The 23,308-nt window shown below is 43.1% G+C and overlaps 1 protein-coding gene across 1 annotated transcript; it reads left to right on the plus strand.

Annotated features, from left to right (window-relative positions):
- Window positions 1-1,307: 1,307 nt before the first annotated feature.
- On the plus strand, window positions 1,308-23,233 carry LOC311318928 (uncharacterized protein; the record flags this gene model as incomplete). The annotated part of the gene is made up of 7 exons (XM_084450362.1): window positions 1,308-3,833; window positions 4,511-4,569; window positions 4,743-4,855; window positions 5,041-5,283; window positions 7,008-9,406; window positions 21,956-23,008; window positions 23,189-23,233. The coding sequence occupies 7 exons, from the start codon at window positions 1,308-1,310 to the stop codon at window positions 23,231-23,233; spliced, it is 6,438 nt and encodes a 2,145-aa protein (XP_084306488.1).
- Window positions 23,234-23,308: the final 75 nt, after the last annotated feature.

Consider the following 23,308-nt stretch of genomic DNA (forward strand, 5'->3'; position numbering starts at 1 on the left):
TATCTGGAACCATAAAGAGAAAACCTTTTTCAGGTTAGAAATACGTTTTGGTGGTTCCAAATATGGACATGAAATGGAGTTAGAATAACAGAGGTTCGGGAGGAGAAAGACAATGCCACAACTCTGTCATCAACAAATCAGATATGGTCACACCCTGCCAATCAGCTCAACCTGACGCACCTGCTACCACCGTGTCTACAAGCTTCCTGCCAACTATTCACAGTATAAAATCAACCTGTATTATCTCATTATTGTCAACCATTCATTCTGTTTATCATTCCAGTAAACTTCATTAAACATATTATTCAGTTGTTAGTGTGGTCTTTGAACTTGTGAAAAAATGGAATGATAAGGTTCTATACGGAACCTTTTTTCAGATAGTTCCCCTATTGTCCTAACTAACAAATAGTTCTAGCGCCCATTTTTTTGATATATGTTTTAGGCCAATAGCTACAACCTGCCTAGGACTACTGAAAATAAATATGTTGTGCTATTCAACCTGCCATTTAAACCTGCAAGAAAAATAAGCTTGTCAATATGAAAATAAATAATATATTTAGCATTGCACATAATATATTCACATTGCAGGATCCTTTTGTAATTGTATGTATTGTAACTGTAACTTAGTCCCAAATGTGTAAAGTAACGATGGGAGTAGGGTAAGGATTAGTGCTAAAGATAGTGTACTGTGCCCAAACTGCATGGAATCTGGAACAGATGTTTTTCCCTGTTGGAATACTGGGATTGGGCCAACACACACACACACACACACACACTCACTCACTCACTCACTCACTCACTCACTCACTCACTCACTCACTCACTCACTCACTCACTCACTCAATACACACACACACTCACTGTCTCTCTCTCTCTCTCTCTCTCTCTCTCTCACACACACACACACACTCACTCAATACACACACACACTCACTCTCTCTCTCTCACACACACACTCACTCACTCACTCAATACACACACACTCTCTCTCTCTCTCTCTCACTCTCACACACACACACACACACACTCACTCACTCACTCACTCACTCACTCACTCACTCACTCACTCACTCACTCACTCACTCACTCACTCACTCACTCCAGAGCACCACCGCGCTAATCAAAGACAGACAGCCACCATTTCCCAACACAACCCCTCCCTCTCTCCTCTGTCTCTCACTCACACATTATTCAAAGACATTCACTCGAATGGCACGAACGCGACCACTCCTTCCGCGTCAAGTTTTCATGGCGAAGAGCGCGCATTTCTTGATGTGAACTAGTCCGGGCTGTGCCATAGCCCACAGATGGACCAACGAAGTGCTAAGAGACAACTGGCGTGGAAATGGCAAGTTACCTGCCTGGCGCTTGTGTGCGTCCTGGATTTAGTTTGGGGCCAGATTCGCTATTCGATCCCAGAGGAGCTGGAACACGGGGCTTTTGTTGGAAATATTGCTGAAGACCTGGGGTTAGATCTCGAGAGACTCTCAGCTCGCCGATTTCGAATTGTTTCTGGTGCGAAAAAGCAATATCTGGAGGTGAATTTAGAAAATGGAGTTTTATTTGTCAATGAAAGAATAGATCGCGAGGAACTCTGTGAGCAAAGTCTGTCCTGCTCTTTCCATCTGCAAGTAGTCATCGAGAGCCCCTTGGAACTCTACAGAGTAGAAGTAGAAATTTTGGATGTGAACGATAACTCCCCCAGTTTCCCTTGGAGCGAGTTTAATTTGGATATATCCGAGTCCGCGGTGGCCGGGTCTCGCTTTCCGCTGGAGAGTGCGCAGGACATGGATGTTGGTAGCAATTCTCTCCGCTCATATTTGTTGAGTGTAAACGAACATTTCGTCTTGGACATTCAGACGCGCAGTGATGGCAGTAAATTTGCGGAGTTAGTCCTGGAGAACTCGCTGGATAGAGAGCAGCAGAAAACGCACCAGATGGTCCTGACCGCTGTGGACGGAGGCTCACCAGAGAGGTCCGGGACCGCGCAGGTCAATATAACTGTTCTGGACGCAAACGACAACGCGCCGGTGTTCGACCAGTCGTTCTACAGAGTGAGACTTGTGGAAAATGCACCTAAAGGCACAGTTGTGATTAAACTAAACGCGTCTGATGTGGATGAGGGTCCTAACGCTGATATCACGTATTCATTCAGTGGACATGCCCCCATGAAGGTGCGCGAGCTTTTCAGCGTTGACTCCCGCACCGGAGAGATCAAAGTGAAAGGACTCATAGATTATGAAAAGGCGAGGATGCACGAGATATATGTGCAAGCTAAAGACAAGGGCCCCTCGGCAGTGGCCGTTCACTGTAAAGTGCTGGTGAATATATTGGATGTGAATGACAACCTTCCCGAAGTGATCTTAACATCTGTGTCCACACCCGTCCAAGAGGACGCACCCCCGGGGACGGTCATAGCCGTTATCAGCGTAATGGACCGGGACTCCGGTGAAAATGGAAATGTCGACTGTGAAATTCCGCACCATGTCCCTTTCCAGCTCCACTCTTCTTTTAAGAACTACTACACATTAGTCACTTGCGACTTTCTGGACAGGGAGACGGTGCCTGTGTACAACATCACACTCACTGCCAGAGATATGGGCGCTCCTCCCTTATTCACAAGGAAAACTATTCTAGTTCAAGTGTCAGACATGAATGACAACGCACCCCGATTCAAGCAGCCTTCATACACAGTATATTTGACCGAGAATAACGCGCCCGGGGCCTCGATTTGCTCGGTAACGGCCCTGGATCCAGATTCGGACCAAAATGCATATCTTTCTTACTCTATTCTGGAGGGTGATATAGAGGGAATGCCCGTGTCCACATACGTGTCCATAAACTCTGACAACGGAAACATTTACGCGCTGCGCTCTTTTGACCATGAGCAGCTAAGACACTTCCAGATTTTTGTTCAAGCACAAGATGCTGGCTTCCCACCACTGAGCAACAATGTTAGCGTCAATGTGTTTATTTTGGACCAAAATGACAATGCACCTGTCATCGTATCGCCTGTACCCGAGAACGGCACGGCAGTGACTGGGGTTGTTCCTTGGTCAGTGGATGCTGGTTACCTTGTGGCGAAAATTACTGCAACGGACTCAGACGCAGGTCAAAACTCGCGTCTTTTCTACCAGGTGCTCCAGGCAACAGACCAGAGTTTGTTCAGCGTTGCCCTCTACACGGGCGAAATCAGGACGATTCGTCGCTTGGTGGATAAAGACCCCACAAGGCAAAGGCTGGTGATCCTGGTCAAGGACAACGGTCAGCCGCCCCTCTCGGCCACAGTTTCCATCATCCTGTCAGTTGTTGACAGCGTGCCAGAGTCGCAGCCTGATTTCGGCGACCCCGCGCCTGGCCCCCAGTACCGCTCGAACCTCACTTTGTACTTAATAGTGTCCCTGGGCGCAATCTCGTTCACGTTTCTAGTGGCTATTATTGTCCTGGTCACGATAAAGGGATACAGGGACAGACATTCCATCCGGGGATACAGCTTCTCTCTCGGTGGGTGCTGCGGATTTCCACCAGAGGAGTCAGACACGGATGTGTACAAGAAGTCCAACCTAAACCTGCAAATATCCACTGCAGGCACCAAAGGAAACATGAACTACGTGGAGGCCAATGGCAACGCCCCTCTTTCCCAGGCATACTGCTACAAGATGTGTCTGACCCCAGAATCATCCAAGAGTGATTTCATGTTCCTAAAGCCATGCAGCCCGATAACTGCAGCTCCACAGAATAATAACACCAAGACCGCAGAATACCTCTTCTCGGGTTGGAGTTTACAGGACCGCAGTCAGCTGGTGAACAACGGAGCTACAACTCCAAGCGAAGTAAATCAATCAATTTTTTTTAATTAACACATTTACGCACCATTACGCACAATACTTTTGAATCGAAAAGAAACGTTCAATATAAGTAATCGAATTTAAGATAACATGTAGGCTAGCCTACACAAATTGAATTCTACTCAATGTTACCTCAACCATAAAGATCTAGTTACATATTGTTCTGTTTACCCTCCCAAATGACAGATTAAGGAAATAATATAAGTAAAATAATTTAATTTCCAACATGCCTGCAAGGCTATCTGATTCGCATATTATGTTCCTGATGGTGGGCTCTATATAAAATCCTCTTTTGCTCTTAATTAACTTGCCTAGTAAAATAAAGGTTGATGATGATGATGATGATGATGATGATGATGATGATGATGTTTGGCTGTGAAGAGGTGCTGCCCCTATAGAGATCACTGGGGCTGTCCCACTTCTCACGCAATTATCCATTATTGGTCTGGATTAATATCACTAATCATCAACTAGTTAAGAGTCAGAGGGCTAACTGTCAAATAATATGTTTTGTTTGTTTACCTTTGTGTTATGTACATGTTTTTTACTGTATGATATTTTAGTAAAAACTGTGTTTAAAACTTTTTGTATCATGATTTGTGAATTTTTCTAGTCCATGTCCTCTAAATCTCTATATAATTATGTATATCCTAATTTTCCAGCTAAGGCAAGCAAACGACTGGACATTGACCAAAAACCAACGGAACTCAGCATACAGGAGGTGAACACACACACACGCGCACACACACACACACACACACACATACACACACACATACACACTTACACACAAACATGCATGGCCACAAACACACGCACACACAAAAACATGCACGCCCACACACATGCCCTGAAGGTAATTCTGCACTCTGCCTTTTCCCTTGAAAGCTACAGCTCTGTGAACATGGAGAGAACCCTCCCACGTAGGCCCCAGCAGGATCCAGACGGGTTCTCCTGTCCAGGTTCTCCTGCACCACAGTACTGGACCTGGGGAAGTCACATGCCAGGTAGCCCCCCCCACTATGTTCATAGAATCATGTTCCAATTAGGTGTGTTTCACATGACTGTTGAAGGATCGGTAATGTACAGAGAAGACAAGCTACGTGAGCCATACCTACTATAGTTGTGTTAACAGTGTGTGTAGTTGTTGCAGAACATCACCTAATTATGAAATTATGTGCTTTGGTAACAGACTACAAGATGTCCCACCAAGCTGTCGGAGGGGTTCCAAACCGCTCATGGACTCCAAGGTATACTCAGCCTCACTCTGCTCAGCCACCGCCTGACTACCAGCACAATGTCTACATTCCTGGCACGCCGTCTGGCTACTGCACTCTGAAGCCGGCACCCAGAGGTGAACTGGATGTCTACAACTCATTCTCTACATTTGGGAAGAAGAGGAGGTTAATTTCGCACTATGACCATCCTCTGGAGAGTGAGGGTGCCCTGATAAACACTGACTTTTTCAAATTAGACTTTTAAAAAAGTACATACAATTCATGAACATCTTCTGTTGATTCTAATTTATTTATTTAATCACATCACAACTCATATTATTTGGGATGTAATTAAGATCTAGGAAGTAGTGCTGAAGAGAACCATTTTAACAGTAGTAGAACCCTCTGATGGAACCAGATAGAACTCTTTTCAGTTTTGTAAGATGCCGTTTGGAACCTTGAATGGTTCTTTCTGACCTGAAAATCTATGCTCCTTCATCTGACCCAAAGAAGACAATGTTAAGAACTGTAGCAACCGTATTTATACAACCGTGTTTTTAAGATAGTTTTACATTCATCATATTATCCTGTACTGTGCTGGTGTATTATGCTGATTATCCCGGCGCTGATAATGGTAACCAATGATAGTTGTGGTGATAGTGTCTGGCACAACTGAAACATTACTCTGCTGGCATACAGAAATATCCCCCGCGAGTAGCTGCGCCATCCCATAATGCAATCATTCACAGTCCTGCAATTATACTATTGTGCATAGCTTACCCTAATGTTTTGAATGACATGTTGATAAAGTCTGAAGATTTTCTTCGTCATCTCTGTCATACTATTGTCCTTTTATTGAATGAATGAACCAAAAAGGATGCATGAATAAAAAGAATACACTGTTATGACAAATTCGCTATTACTTTTGAAATAATAATACACAATGGGTGTATCCATGTTCCCGTGCTCGGTTTCACGTATGCCTATTTCAATTGACTCATAGGCCTACTTCCATACTTGGGAGTAGGCCTAACTTTCGTGCTCCAAGTTGCGTGCAAGTATATTGAGAAACACCTAATGGCTTTTGAGTAACAACACACACATTTCTTGAATTCCTCCAGAATCAAAGAGACCCATAGTCCATAAATTGGACCTCCGCTGTTCTGCTCTCACTTTTATTGAGTAGTTTGAAGTTAAGCCGTCCCGAAAAAGTTAACATTTATGGTCTTTGTTCGTTGGAACTTTGCTGGGCTTGTTAGGCGTAAACTATAGACTAAGCTATTGTCAGTTTCAGTTTAAGAATGTTAGGCCTACTAACTATGTTGAAACCCTTTAGGCAGTACCCTAAAAGTTAATGCAGCCTGTCTACTGTAGGCTACAAAACCATGGCTGCTCGCTCAGCGCTTGAGGGACAATGCGGCGCTGTCCACGCGATCTCGGTGCTGAAATTGCAATGTTCGATTTTGTTCCGGACTTGCCTAACCTAACTTCAAAACACTGTAGGCACGAGACAGATTGATTTCAAAAATAAAATAATATATATAAAAATATTCAAATCAGATAGGGCCAGTGTAGTTGATTATAGGCTACATTTTCATTGTAATGGCTATTTAAATGTGTAAACTGTCACATGTCACTCAGGCATGTGAAATAATTTTGAAAGGCGCATAAGTCTATTTTGTTACAAATTGTAAGTGACGACTATAGCAGACGTCATCGCGATTTAGGGAATAACGGGAATAACGTGGGCTACCGCAGCTGTGCGCGTGGAGACTCGACATGAATTCAACCTGACAGATGAGAATGGCTGCAATTAAACAGCACATTTAGGACAGTATGTGGATATAAAGACGACCGCTTTCAGCAAATATTATTGTTAATTCATTTACACAACCATTTGCAATCGCAATCATGGCACGGTTTGTTTCGTCTTCATGGGCAGGGTGGGTTGCGGCACTCTTTGTATTCTGTGGGATGTGGGAGACCGCTTTGTCCGTCACTCGGTATTCCATTCCAGAAGAAATGCAAGAGGGTTCCGTTGTGGCGAACTTGGCTACAGATTTGGGACTCGATGTTCGCAGTCTGGTAAGGCGCAAAGCAAAGCTTGATATCATCCAAAGTAAAAAATATCTTGACATCAACAAAGGAACGGGAGAACTGTACATCATCGAGAAGATAGACAGGGAAAACATATGCACGAGCAAGACAACCTCTTGTTTTCTGAAAATGGATGTCATATTTGAAAACCCAATTCGTATTTTTAATCTTGAACTGGAAATTATGGACATTAATGACAACGCGCCTATTTTTCGAAGGGAAACCATGCACTTGGACATTTCCGAATCCACTGCTCCAGGAGAGAGGTTCTCTCTGACAAATGCAGTGGATGCAGACGTTGGCGCAAATTCAATCAAGACGTATTATCTAACCGAAAGCAAATCTTTCACAATCGATATACAGACAGGCAGCGATGGCTCTAAATATGTGGATTTAGTTCTGAATAGCCGTTTAGACCGAGAAGACCAGGCGATTCATAATCTAATACTAACCGCTGTAGATGGCGGCGTCCCTGCGCGATCAGGCACTGCCAGCATAATAATTAGGGTTCTGGATATCAATGACAACGCCCCCTTTTTTAACCAGGAGATATATACCGTTAATATAACTGAGAATTCCCCCATTGGGACACTAGTAATGAATTTGAACGCAACCGACTTAGACGAGGGTACAAACGCAGAGATGACGTATTCATACACATTGTACACGTCAGAAAAAACACAAGAAATGTTCTCTCTGAACCCGGATACCGGAGAGATTAAAGTAAAGGGTGTGACTGATTTTGAGGAAAGTCAAAGTTTCGAAATGCACATACAGGCCAAAGACAAAGGCCCAAATGCATTATCTGGAGAATGTAGGGTAATGGTGTTCGTAACTGACCTGAATGACAACTATCCTGAGATAACCATCAAATCTTTGAAAAGTACAGTCAAAGAAGATGTTGCCATAGGGACTTTGATAGCAGTTATTAGTATCAGTGACAGGGACTCTGGGAGCAATGGTGAAGTTGAACTCACTTTAAATCAGCAAGCATCTTTACCGTTTGTTCTCAATAAATCCTCTGAGGATTACTTTGCTCTCCTTGTTTCAAAACACCTGGACCGTGAGACGATTCCCAGATATGACATCACTTTCAGAGTCACAGATCGAGGCACGCCTCCATTATCTGATAACGAAACCATCATCTTGGAGATTCTTGATATCAATGATAATGCACCAGTATTCCCCCAGTCTATGTACTCGATCCATGTGGTGGAGAATAATGTACCTGGAGCGCTGTTGACCTCACTCAGTGCTTTTGATCCAGACCTCCACGAGAACCAGTATCTGGTCTATTTCATCATGGAGAAGGAGATCTTGAACACATCAATGTCCATGCTGTTCTCCATCAATCCGGAGAATGGGAATCTTTATGCACTGAAGACTTTTGACTTTGAGAGAGAGAGGGACTTCCTGTTCCACATTGAGGCCAGAGACTCCGGTCTTCCTCCACTCAGCAGCAATGTTACTGTTCGTATTATCATTGTGGACCAAAACGACAACACCCCTGTCATAGTAGCCCCATGGCGTGCACAGGGCTCCGTCATTGAGGAGGTCATCCCCAGATCCACTGACAAGGGACACTTGGTAGCTAAAGTCATCGCCATTGACACAGATTCAGAACAGAACTCACGTGTCACATACCAGCTTCTGCAGATCAGTGATTCCACACTGTTTAGTCTGGATCAGTACAATGGAGAAATCCGCACGACCAGGATGTTCAGTTATAGGGACCCGCGCCATCAACGTCTGGTCGTCGTCGCTAAAGACAACGGAGACCCAGCTCTCTCTGCTACCGTGACCATCAAGATATCAACAGTTGAACACATGGTGACGTCCTTCTCAGAGACCACGGAGGAGCCGTTAGAATACGACGTGTTCTCCGACCTGAACCTGTATCTGCTCATCGGTCTGGGGTCCGTGTCCTTCCTGTTACTCATCACCATCCTGGTGATCATTGTGCTGAAGTGTCAGAAGCCCAAGCCCATGAAGATGCCTCCGCCGAACAGGAACAGTGTGATCAGTAGGAACAGTGTGATCAGCCAGAGGAGCTCCACCATAGCGGACTCCACCCTGATCTCCAGCGATGCCTACTGGTACAGTCTGTTCCTAGCAGAGACCAGGAAAGGCAAGGTGGTTGTCAGACAGCCTATAGTGCCAAAGGGAGCAGGGTACTTTGTGTCCAGTATACCCAGGAGCATAGGGCCCACTGAGACCAGCGACTCCAGGGCATCCACTTTACAGGTAAGGCACCCCAGGCATGGCTGCAGGCCCAGAGCAATAGACTTGATTTATTTAGTGGACGGTGTGATTACTTGAACTTGTGCGCTTTTCAATTGCATTTGTTCTCCACAGATTAAGCCTTAAATACAGACTAGCATGTCCCTCGCAATCCTCAATATGTTTACTGGTATTAGGTGACTATGCATTGCTTTCATGTATTCAAATTGTTTTCTAACCAGTAAATGAGAATGCATTTTCAAGTACATGACAAGACCTTTCATCATGTTGGATTCTCTCCACCATGCATACTGGCTGTGTATGACCCACTTTACAATGTCTTATCCCACTGGAGACGTTCACCTGTTTGAGGGATTATTTCTGTCTTTTATGCCAACAGGCCAATGCTCTTTCAGCTAATGAAAAATTATGCACTATGATTTGAACTAATATCTGAGTGGAGTATTAACCCTGCCATGCCGTATAACAGTCAGTTATTACTGTTTAGTTATCATACAGATACCTAGTTACAGTATAAAGACTATTTGGTTTGCCTTGGAGTAATTCCATCCATGGTGGGTTGTCTTGTTTAGCATAATTAAATCACCCAGCCGTGTGAATTCCCAGTCATGTTGGTGCCACTTAGAGGCATCGTGTGCATGGGATACATGCAATTTTAATGACAGAGGGATTTCCAAGAAAGTCAGTCTGGTTTTGCTATCCCTAAATTCACTAAGCCTTATTCAAGATCAGGGTTGTGTGTATATCAACAAAAACATATTTTACTGAACTACTAGGCTATGTAAGGCCTTCTTTTATGATGTTTTCCTTTCAGGATGCAGTCCCCAAAGGTGTCTTATCTCAATGTTTTGGGGATTGTAACGTTAGATGTAAACAAATTAGGGATGGACGGGCATTGTTGGAATGAAAAAGTATATTATATTTTGAAATGATTCATGCCAAAATGCCTTTGCTCTTCATCACATTTTAAAGGCATGTGTGTGTTTGTGTGTGTGTGTTCAAAATGACCATTGAATCTTTCTTTTTTCTATTTTTAAGTTCTCAAAATGAAAGGAAGCCCATTCTACAGCTGGAGGTATGCTGGTTGCTGAATACATGTTGTAGGAGCAATGTGATTGGTGCAGCATAAAATAGAATTTCTCAATCATTTTTTGTTGCAATTCTGTCTGTTCTGCTCAAATAATTGGATATTCAAATTTTAAATTGTCAACAGAAAAGCATATTAGAACTTTGTCTGAGTAGGAAAAGCCCAGAACCCTTTTTAGAAGGAGGCGTTTATTTGTAAAATGACCACAAAGAGCAGACAGACCTAAATTCTCACAGATGATGCATAAACAATAAGAATAGTACCTGGTCTATTTTCTCTCACCGTTTGTCGGTTTCCCTCTGCGTCCTCCCCTGACACACCACACACTCTTCTTCCCATTGACCTTCACTGCAATTCTATATTACTGGATATTAGATTGGCTAATCTCTCTAAAACGCAAAACCAATCACTCATGACAGTTGAGATTAGGTCCAAAGTGTCAGTCTGCATGAGGTTTGCTTGGCAAAGATATGGCAAAGTGCTGGCGCAGATAAAGGAGGGGGTTAGGGCGTGCACTGTCCTGGGCCCTCAGTTTGGGTGCCTGCTTTAAAACAGCAACTGCATCAACTCTCATTCTCACACCCCCACGCATTAGTTCTGGTTGGGACCTCTTATCAGTTCTTTGAAAGAAAGAGAAATGTTCAAAGGATGACTGACTTAGAATTATACCGTAGACAGCACCACAAACTTTGGTCCACGCATGCATATGCATGTTCACACACACACACACACACACACACACACACACGCACACACGCACACACGCACACACGCACACACGCACACACGCACACACACACACACACACACACACACACACACACACACACACACACACACACACACAGGCCTACCAGCACTGCCATGTGCATGTCTCCTTTCCCCTTTTTGTGTCCCTGTTTTTGTTTGATCTTATTTGGTTTTATTCAAATCTCCTCTGCCTGCTTTTAATCTGGCCTGGTGACTAAAGCACTATAATTCGGCTAATTTACCTTTTTTCAGCAGAGAGCGTAACAGAAAATGGCACACAAAGCCTGGTAGAATTCATCGAGCAAACCTGCTTGGATAGTCAAGAGGCACAGGACTCCACCTATCTTTGATTGATGGTGGCAGTAACCAGTCAGGCCCTGGTTGAGGGAGTCTTTGCATGAGTGGTGGCATTTTCGCTGTCAGTCCAGTTAATCTCCTTATTCAGTGGCTAACTTTTTTTTCTCTCTCTTCATTGGCAGGAGTCCAGCAGTGACCTGCCATGACTTCCTGGTTGGGGTGAAAACCTTTCTACAACTTCCGTGTAACACATACAGACATCCAGAACCACGCCTACACCCTTCTGTCCATCCCTGGGATCCAACAATGACCTCTGGGGTCAGCTCCTCAGACCCTCTGCCCAAACACCAAGCACTCCAGCCACCTCAGCAACAGCAAACTACCTTCAGCTTTCTCAATCAAGCATGAATCTGCATGGCTGCATTACTAGGTACTTCTCATCAAGAAGAAACTTCAAATACTAACGGAGGTTTTTGGGGCTTCATCAGAGAGCTGTCTGGGGATATTCCCTCTCTGATACCTTGGAACTACACTTCCGGAATTAACATTCCATTCACTACTACTCCAGGACAAATGTGATGCAAAAGGGTGATACTATTATCATGTTTTACAGGGTTTCCTTGTCCTGTTCATTACAAGCTAGTTGTACTGTGTGAAACTAAGAAGTCATTTTGCAAATCCATTATGAGAACAAAAAACGCAGATCATATTTTTCAGCATACAGTAATTGTGACATGTAGATTTGATAATGCATAACTTAGACATCACATTCGGCCATCAATAAATTGCAGATCTCACTGTCAGATAATGTCCAGGGAAAACCACAACCATGAAAAACGCCTGTATGTAGCCTGTCCCTTCCTGAACAGAGTGGGGTATATCAAACACTATGGCAGGCCTGTACCATTAGCAGGGCTTACCTGACGGGATCATGTCACAAGTCTATTTTAGATCTAATAGGAGAGTACTGGAGCTCACGGATCATCTTTAGAAAAATGTTTATTTGGTGCACAAATCAGTCACTGACAGTGTTCTTTTGACAGAATTATCATTCTGAAATAGACAGTCAAAACCTCAGTGATTGATCTGTGCACCAAATAAAAGTTTTTCTTAAGATGATCCATGAGCTCCAATACTCTCCTAATTGATGCTGCTGGTGCTTAACTGAGAGCTCCGGTCCTCAACTCCACAAGCGGGTTTTAGCACGTGAACTTTCACAAATCACAGGCCTTTGACAGGGTCCCACTACTGTGTTTAGAGTCTCAGAAGCTCATCATTCCTCACACTGTGAAAAAAAAGGGAAATCAGAATAAAATGAGCTTCAAAAAACGGTATTGTATAGAAATACATTTAATATAGTTACTCTATAGAATAGGACTGTAAAAAAAAAAAAAAAAGTATATTTGAAATATTTTAAGCATTTTAAGCAACACACTACCCTGGCCATGTTTTTTTATTTTAAAGTTGACTGTTTTATCAATGACCATGTTTTTGATTGATATATTTGCCATAACTATACTTATTGCTGCTTTTTGTGAATTATTCAAGTGCATTTTATGTTGTATGATATTTAGTAGTAGTGCAATACATCAAATGGTCTCTGATTTGATCATGTACATACATTCTAATCAAATTCTCCACTGAGTCCATTACTTGAAATGTAGCCAAATTGTACTTCCATAGACATCTACACTTCCTCAGATGAGAGAGAGAGAGAGAGAGAGAGTGTGTGTATGTGATTAAGTATTTCATTTCAAATAGATTATACACTCATTTCAAAGATACTCTATGAAGTTTTAAGGGGGGGCAGTAGAGCGAGACGATCTTGTGTAACTGGCAACAAATTCAATTCAGTGTTCAGTAATTAACATTCAACTTGAAGCATCTCTTTCTGTCTCTCTGTCCCACTTTTAAACCCTCACTCTGGGAAGAGTTTGACCTCCTCTCCCCTCATTCCCCTCACTATGTGGCATGACGATGATATTATCCCAAGCTGCTCTGCCACACACACACGCACACACACACACACACACAGCTGTGAGCCTGCCCACCTAATGAGTCCATTTGTTGAGGCTATTGTGTGACCGCTGGTGTAATTCCAAGTGTTCAAAAATTCCAGACTAAACGTTGAGAGAATGGGCTGTCCATGTGCCTTGTGCATCAAAACGGAGCGTGTGACCATAGAGGAGAACGAGATAATGGTGCTTAATCCAGATTTCTAAGTCATGATTATTACCAGAGCTGACATGCCATCTGGATGGACTTACATCCCTCACATTGGAGTGAAACAGGGCAAGTCACCAGACTGGGATGAGGTGACCTGGGAATCCAGATCCAGTATTTTGTTAGAACAGCTGTTGCGTAGAAAACCAATGTATACAGGTTCAAAACATAGCTTGGTAAAACAACTTTCTACTTTGTGTTTTTTGATACGGTATACTTTTTGATATCAGTTGTATTCGCTGTAGTGTGTTTGGTGCTTGCCTTGTAACTCGTGCTTTTTCTATTTTGTTTATACTGCCTAGTCCTGCATTTTGATTCTGCTGTCAAGTTTTGTCCTGGGTCGTACATAGATAGTCTCTATGTATGGCTGACCTGTCTTTATGCATCTGTCATATTATGGGATGCCCTATCCTGAGCACTGGACAGATGGGAACTCCGCCCTTATTGGCAGGTCAGTTAAAGATGGAGTAGGAGAGAAAGGCCTTGCTTAGACTTTTTATTCCTGAGACATTTTTTGGGGAGTGGATTCTGTTGCGCTGATGTTCTGGCCATAGATGCAGATGTGAATAAAGCTTTTAGATGTGAACCATGGCCCTCACTCTGTCTTTTTTGAATGGCAAAGTTGGCATGATATATAGTGATAGGATTCTTCAATCTCCACACGCACGCACGCACGCACACACACACACACACACACACGAACACACACACACACACACGTGCTGACCCAGTTTTCTTTCACTAGTGCTAGAGACTAGCTAATCGAAACAGCCGTTTCCTGAGCTATCTTTTCTGGTCTTTAAGAATACCATCTGCAACAATGGATGGCCTCCATTATGACAGCACAGAACCTCCACACTGCAGTCCACAGGATGATTGATGGTAGCCCGGCTTGCTGCCAGAAACCACCCGGCAGCCTAGGAAACCGTTGCCGTGGCAACCGTTCTACCTTCCTGTGATCGCAGAGGAGGGAGATTACCATGGACACCCTGCTCTCTCATTTCCCTGCCCTCGCTCCCTCTCTCTGCCGCCGCCCTCCGCATTGCTCCTATGCCTCATGCGCTCTCTCTCTCTCTCTCTCTCTCTCTCTCTCTCTCTCTCTCTCTCTCTCTCTGTCTTCATCCTTGCTTTCTCCTCTCTGTCTCTCTCCTTATCTATGTCCCTCTCAGTGCATTTATATGTGGGCGGAGTGGGATAAGGACATTGTTTTTCATTTTCATGAATAGCCAAAAGCAAAGGTTTGTGATGTCTATTCAGGCGTGTTACTGAAGCCTCAGCAGCAGAGTGTGCTCAGGTTTCAACAGTCTCAGCACCCTCTATCTGCACAAACTACCATAACTACTACTACTACAATAATCCTCTCTTATCTCATACCCCACCCTCACCCTGCTCTTCTGCCATGATCCTCTCCCTCTCTCTCACTCCCTCTCTCTCCCGCTCTCGCGCTCACTCACTCTTTCTCTCTACCACTAGAAATTCCCCCATTGACAAAATCAGCTCTTACTGTTGGACCATGGACAGCGACCTTACTGAGCATTACCATGGAGACAGCCTCCCTGTTCTGTTCAGTGCTGCAGCGGAGAAAAAGAGAGAGAATACAATTCACTTATTGTCCACCGGGGGTCAGGTTTTTACAAGGGATCAGGAATAATACAGACTAAAAAAAATGGATTTACTTTTTATAGTGATTAACTATTCATTTTTCCAAAATAGGCAAACTGGACTTATTCAACTAACCTTTCTTCCATAGTTTTATTCTCATTAGGCATTGCCTAAAATTATTACTATTGCCACAATTCCTTCATTATTCTAAATAATCGAAATAACATGCCTGTAAACCGTAACCCATAAAGGGAACCTTAATGACTACAGACCAGTGGCATTCACCTCTCATATCATGAAGACTCTGAAAAGGCTTGTCCTGGCTCACCTCAGATCGCTGGTGAAGAAAAATCTGGATCCGCTACAGTTTGCCTACCAGGCTCACATAGGAGTGGATAACGCCATCATCTAAATATACTGTACCTGCTACACAAGGTATATATATATATATATATGGTATATATATATATATATATATATATATATATATATATATATATATATATATATATATATATATATATGTTGGAGCCAATTAGGAAATTAAGACGATTTATATCAACTTGTATTAAATGAACAATGACTCCACCCGGTGGACATCTTAGAAAGAGGCCAAGGACAGGAACTATAGTCCACACATAGACACTGACAGCCCCCCCCCCCCCCCCCCAGTTAATTGAGCCAGGTGTGCTGGTATGTTAGATGCAACACGGGAAACCTTTGTCAACCGTACAGCTATACCGCACAGCTACCGACCTTTGGATTTATTTACATTTTCTTGAAGATACATTTTGAAATACAGAAAGTAGGCTATTGTTTTTGATCCTGAATTTATTTGGACACGAACACACACGCATCACACCCATGCACAAACAAACACACACACACACACACACACACACACACACACACACACACACACACACACACACACACTCATACAAGCTAGAAGCTCCAAGAAAGAACTGAAGACGGCAAGGAAAGTAGCCTAAGTGAAATCTGATTATCCGCGATGTGGTGGATGCGTTGACTTCCGTATGCATCTAGTTGGATTGGCGTAAGTGGAACATTCGAAAAGGCCAATACTATATATATATATATATATATATATATATATATATAGGTATATACAACACCACAGATGTTCATTATAGATTAATTTGTTTCTCCTCATCACATCCACCGTTGAACTATGAATACACCATGTATGCCTACTTCAGAGATAAGATAATGAATATAGGAGCAGTATAGCCAGGCCAAGCGTTTTACTTGTTGCGTTTTACTTGTTGAACCTCTTCCTCCATGTAATGGACACAGGGGCGACATTTCTACTGGGGACAGGGGGGACTTTCCCCCACTTTTCAAAATCGTGTTTTTGCCCCCCCCCCCTACACACACACACACATTTTAAAGTCCACGTTTGAAAAGGAGGCAACAGCTTGATTTTAAGTCATTCTTTGGAATGGGAATGAAAATAAATCAAGAAAATGTGGGTTAATTAGTGGTTACTTGTATTTCTACTCTGTTTTTCGACGTTAGTTTGTTCCACTTCTGTAACGTTAGCTAGGCTATAGCTATAGCTAGCTATAGCTATAGCTAGCTAGTTTACCTCAGAAGTAGAATAAGCTATTGTAGCTAGCTAACTAATTTGTGTTTAGTTATCAACAATGCAGTGGTAATAACATTGCCTATATGAATATATTAATCATCACTATAACCTTGTTCATGATAAATGCGTCTGCTCAGCACTGTTCTATAACGTTTGCTTGTTCATATCAACTGCTTTCATATCAGAGATCAGATGAGGTTGAGCCAGCAGTGGACAGGGACCAAGGAGGTTATGACAGGGACAGGCAGGATGAGGCAGGGAGCAGCAGCTCTGCGTTGCAGGTAGGCTTGTGTGCAGGTAGGCTTGTGTGCAGGTAGGCTATGTGTGCAGGTAGGCTTGTGTGCAGGTAGGCTATGTGTGCAGGTAGGCTTGTGTGCAGGTAGGCTTGTGTGCAGGTAGGCTATGTGTGCAGGTAGGCTATGTGTGCAGGTAGGCTATGTGTGCAGGTAGGCTATGTGTGCAGGTAGGCTATGTGTGCAGGTAGGCTATGTGTGCAGGTAGGCTATGTGTGCTGTATAAAGTATGGAAAGCACATAATCCCTCTGCTGTTAGTTCACTCACTGTAATTTTGGACTCACTGGATTTCATGAGTTATTGATAACCAATTTATTAATCGAGAAATCAAAAAATTACTTATTTATTCATGTTTAGATGAATAACTTTGCCAATGTGCATTTGTGCAATGACATGAGGACATTGAGAGCAGTATGGCTAATGAAATAACTGCCAATATCTGTCAGAAACACCTCAATCCACTTTAAGATTATCTAAGTATATATAATTATAACAACCTTTGTTTTCATTAGTTATTGATAACCAATTTATTAATATTTGAGAAATCAATAAATTAGATTATTAATGTTTAGATTAACTACTTTGCCAATATCTGTCAGAAACACCTCAAACACCTCAAGTCACCTGTGCAACATTCTATTATATAAATCAACATTATATTATATATATCAAACTATGACAACCTTTGGTTTTCACGATTTATTGATTTCCAATTTATTAAAAATTGAGAAATCAATAAATGACATATTTATTAATATTTAGATGAATAACTTTGCCAATGTGCATTTGTGCAATGACATGAGGACATTGAGAGCAGTATGGCTAATGAAAAAATAGTAGGCTAGGGTTAAATAGAAATGTCATGATTTGAGCTTTGTGCACGCAGAAATCAAGCGTGCTATGCACGCACAAATTTGCCATCCCTGCTTGTGTCCCCCCCACTTCTGAAACTAAAGTTCCACCCTTGAATGGACATATGAGCTTGTTTACACTGGCTCATACAGACATGCAGAGAAAAGTAGTATCACAACTTAAGTCCTCCACATCCCTGCTCGGTCCTATCCCCACCGATTTTCAAAACTATTTTTGACTCTGTCTCAGGACATTCTAGCCATTGTTAACTACTCCCTGTTTATAAGTATCTTCCCACCAGCACTCAAAACTGCCTTGGTAAGACCCGTTCTGAAGAAAAGTAACCTAGACGCTTCAGTTCCTAGCAATTTTGGACCAATCTTCCCTTTTTGAATAAAATTCTGGAAAAAATGTTTTCAAACAGATAAATGACTTCCTAGCTGCAAGTTGTACCTTTGACATCTTTCAGCCCTGTTTTCGCGCCCATCATAGCACAGAGACGGCATTAGTCAAAGTTGTTAATGACCTTAGAATGAACACTGACTCCAAATAGCTCTCTGTTGTTGTCCTCCTGGACCTGAGTGCAGCTTTTGATACCGATTCTCCGGTCCAGTCCTAAATTGGTTTGGGACCTATTTAACTGGTCAGGAATTTTTCGTTGCCCTTGATGACCACAGCTCAGAAAAGATTCAAATGACCTGTGGAGTGCCTCAAGGATCCATCCTAGGGCCCTTTTCAGCCAGTCATTAAGAGGTAAACCGTAGCTATGCAGATAACACCCAACTCTATATTTCTGTAACACCCAGTAATTGCAGCCTGATTGACTGACTTGTAAAGTGTATTATAGATATATAATAGATATAATATAATATATATGTCATATAATTTCCTCTGGCTAAAACAAGACAAAACAGATGTACTGATCACTGGTGAAAAACCTGAGAGAAACTATCTGCACATGTGCATAAGTGTGGGTGCATACTCACTAGGTGGGGATGCACTTGTTTGATTTAGTTAGATACATTTTGTGGGGGGAAGAGCTGCACCCCTTTTCCTGTTGCTCATGTTTTGTTGCCCATATCAATAAATGGACCAACACAATGCAAACTTGAGTTGTGTGTCGAAGCTAATAACTCCTGCTACAAAAGTTAGCCTATTTTACAGGCCTGGCTTGAAAGGGTTAATACTAATAATTTGGAATGCAATACATTTCCCATCACCACTTGTATGAAAAAACATTAGAGAATGTAAATTGGATGCATTTAATTTATATATTCAACATGCAATATCATAAGTCTCTATTTTTGTGTGATTTTGGCATTTTCGGGCATGAAGGGGTTAATATCTGAAAATGCCCAAGGGGTATCACCGAGCACACTTGTATTTTGAAGAGGTACCCCCAAGCTACAAGAAACAGCAAAGAAAAATTGCACCCGACAAAACAAGGTTCAACCCCATGGCTCCCGGACTACATGGGGGAGCCCTTGAACTATATACAGTATTGCTCTGTGTTTTGGAATGGCACATTAATGAAATGCTGTGAATACTGAACTTAGTGTGAACACAATTCCACATTCCTTGTGGTAGACATTGGGTTACTGACTTTGGAATTAGCTTTACAATTAGTGGGTTAGTGGGGTGCATCCCTGTCCTCCTCAGCCCGTTTATGTCACAGCCCTTGATCTCTCTTTGTCACCCCCCCCCCCCCCCCCCCCCCACACACACACCTTCTCCCTCCCTCCCTCTCTATCTTATCTCTCTCTCTACTGGGTTGATGGTCTCTCTCTCTCTCTCTCTCTCTCTCTCTCTGTGGAACCTATGTGACTTGTTTGGTGCCCATCTCCCCCTAGTTAACCTCCCTCGCCAAACTCCTAAGGCCAGCTACATCAGTGACTAGAAAACATCAAATTTGATAAATCTAGAAATGTGCAAAGAACTGACTAAGCAGCAATAATTGTTTGACCGATGTGAATATACGGCAGGACACTTTACAAATATGACTGTGGCCTCTGCGAGATAAGTTATCACAGCGGCTGGCCGACTGAGGAACTGTCCATGGTGCTGAAGTTGTAACCACGTTTTTTTGTGTCTGTCTGACAGTCTGTCTGACTGGCTCCTATTCATAACTTCTACTGACACATCTGCACAATTTCTTCATACATAGAATTCATACAAAGCAATATTTCACGGGTTATAAACTTTTGTCTCCTGTGATTTTCAAAGCGTGTTCATGTTCTCAGCAGCCTACTTACAGTGTAGGCGGGGGCTATCTCTTCTGATGGCCCTGTTCTTTTCCACGCGGTGTCAGTGTCCACCCGCAAAACACAGATTTCTTCTTGAACTCCACCCACGAAAGCTGAGCAGAGCATTCATAACTGCGCTTCAATAAACTGGTGGTTCATAGGAGGAGTATGTGTCTTTTTATGGAATAGTCTGTTTCCATAGTCTATCATGCCTTTCTTTGTCCTTGATGTCACAATGTATGCTTTCTAAGATGGGTTACGCAACAATGGCTGCATTCGAAAAATGCATTTGGATTGTAAATCTTTTTTGTCTGTCTCTTTCTCTTCGCGATGCTGTGCTTGGACAAATTACCTATTCTGTTTCCGAAGAGGTCCACCCGGGAACGTTTGTTGGGAATTTGGCAAAGGATTTGAATCTCAAAGTAAGTGAACTTGAGACAAGGATGCTACAGATTGAAGCAGGATCACCAAAGAAACATTTTGAGGTAAATTTGATGACCGGAGTTATTTTCGTTAGCGAGGCTATAGACAGAGAAGAGCTTTGTCCTAGCAGCCTGGTTTGCACTGAAAGCTTGGAAGCAATCGTCAGTCATCCTTTAAGAATGTACAGTATTGAAATAACTATACTTGACGTGAACGACAACGCCCCAGTTTTTCCAGGGAAATCACAGATTGTTAGTATTGCTGAACATACTTCCCCTGGAGCTAGATTCCACCTGCCTACAGCCGAAGATCCAGATGTAGGGAGCAACTCCGTTGACTCATATAAACTCTCCCCAAATGCATTCTTCAGACTAGACCTGTATAGGCCCGCTGAATCTGACCATGGTCCATCGTCTGAATTAGTGCTAGAGAAAGCTTTAGACCGAGAGAAGCAGGCTGTAATCAAGCTTGTATTAACTGCAGTTGATGGAGGAAAGCCTCCCAGATCCGGGACAACGGAAATTATTATCAACGTGCTGGATGCAAACGATAACGCGCCTGTGTTTTCCAACCCTCTATACAAGGCTAAAGTCTCAGAGACTGCGCCCGTTGGCACTACTATACTGAGGCTTAACGCTACAGATCTGGACGAAGGTGTGAACGGTGAAATCATGTATTTGCTCAGCCAACAAGGTCAGAGGGGAGATTATAATAGATTTGCTATTAACCAGAGCACTGGGGAAATAACGGTGGCGCGTCCTTTGGATTTTGAAGAGACCGGTGCGTATGAGATCCGCGTAGAGGCCCAGGACAGAGGCAGCACGCCGTTAGCCTCACAGTGCAAAGTACTGATAGAGGTAGTTGACATAAATGATAACGCCCCTGAAATCAAACTGTCCTCCCTGTTGGAGAGCGTGAGAGAAGATGCTAAAAAAGGCACAGCAATCGCGCTGATCACGGTTCTTGATAAGGATGGGGGTAAAAACGGCCGTGTGCATTGTACCATAAGCGCCGGTACACCGTTTGTGCTGGAGTCATCCCAAGGTAAATATTACTCCCTAGTCCTTGGAGCAATGCTCGACAGGGAAGTCAACTCCCAGTATAATGTCACTATCATAGCTACAGACGAAGGAACTCCTCCCTTGTCTAGCACCAGCGTTTTTACTGTTCACGTTTCTGATGTCAATGACAACGCCCCGCGCTTTCCAGACTCCACAGTTAACGTGTACATTAAAGAAAACAGCCCACCGGGATCCATGATATGTGCTGTGACCGCGTTAGATGCAGACACGAAGGCAAACGCTCAATTAATATACTCTCTCGAGCCCATAACTAAAACACCACTATCATATGTTGCAGTCAATGTGAACTCCGTCACAGGGGAAATATACAGCATGCAGTCATTTAACTATGAGGAAATGAAACGATTCCAGTTCCAAGTTCAGGCCACAGACTCTGGTGTTCCTCCTCTGAGCAGCAACGTGACTGTGAACGTTTTCATCCTGGATGAGAATGACAACACTCCTGTTATTCTCCCGCCCTATTCTGACCAAGGCTCTGTTAACTCTGAGAACATCCCCTACTCTGCTGAAGCGGGCTACTTCGTGGCCAAGATCAGGGCTGTAGATGCCGACTCTGGTTATAATGCGCTGCTCTCCTATCACATCTCTGAACCAAAGGGGACCAATCTGTTCAGAATTGGAACCAGCAATGGAGAGATCAGGACTAAGAGACGCATGAGTGACAATGACTTAAAAACTCACCCGCTGGTCATTCTGGTGTCTGACAATGGAGAACCTTCCCTGTCTGCCACTGTGACTATTGATGTTGTGGTTGTTGAAAGTACAGGTGACCTGCAGACAACTTTCAGACAAGTACCAGTAAAGGAGGACAGTTTCTCGGATCTAAACCTGTATCTGCTCATCTCCATTGTCTCAGTATCAGTGATATTTCTACTGAGTCTCATCAGTTTAATAGCAGTAAAATGCCACAGGACAGATGGCAGTTTCAGCAGGTACAGCGCCCCAATGATCACCACCCACCCTGACGGGAGCTGGTCTTACTCCAAATCTACTCAGCAGTATGACGTGTGTTTTAGCTCTGACACCATGAAGAGTGACGTAGTAGTTTTCCCCACGCCGTTTCCACCTGCTGATGCGGAGCTGGTCAGTATCAATGGAGCCGACACTTTCAATAGGACACAAACCCTGCCCAACGGTGAGAAGGTAAGGGAACTTTGCCTACTACAAATATCCAGAGTTTAAACTAGCACTCAGTGTTGATGTTTCTATACTTCATGTTTCTTTTTGTATTGAATGTCAGAGCTCCTGCATTTTTAAAAATCACTCTGTATCAATATTACAAGACATTGCACTGCGCCCTACACCTAATGTGTTTGTGTTCAGCACCACGGCCCTGGACAGCGACATCACAAAGCAAATTCCCCTTGAGACAGGAGAATAGCAATGTCTATTTCTTAAGTCTGAAGAGCAAAAGCTTAAGAGCAATGTTGTAATTAGTGGCCA

The sequence above is a fragment of the Borostomias antarcticus genome, assembly GCF_949987555.1.
Source record: "Borostomias antarcticus genome assembly, chromosome: 15".
NCBI lineage: Eukaryota > Metazoa > Chordata > Actinopteri > Stomiiformes > Stomiidae > Borostomias > Borostomias antarcticus.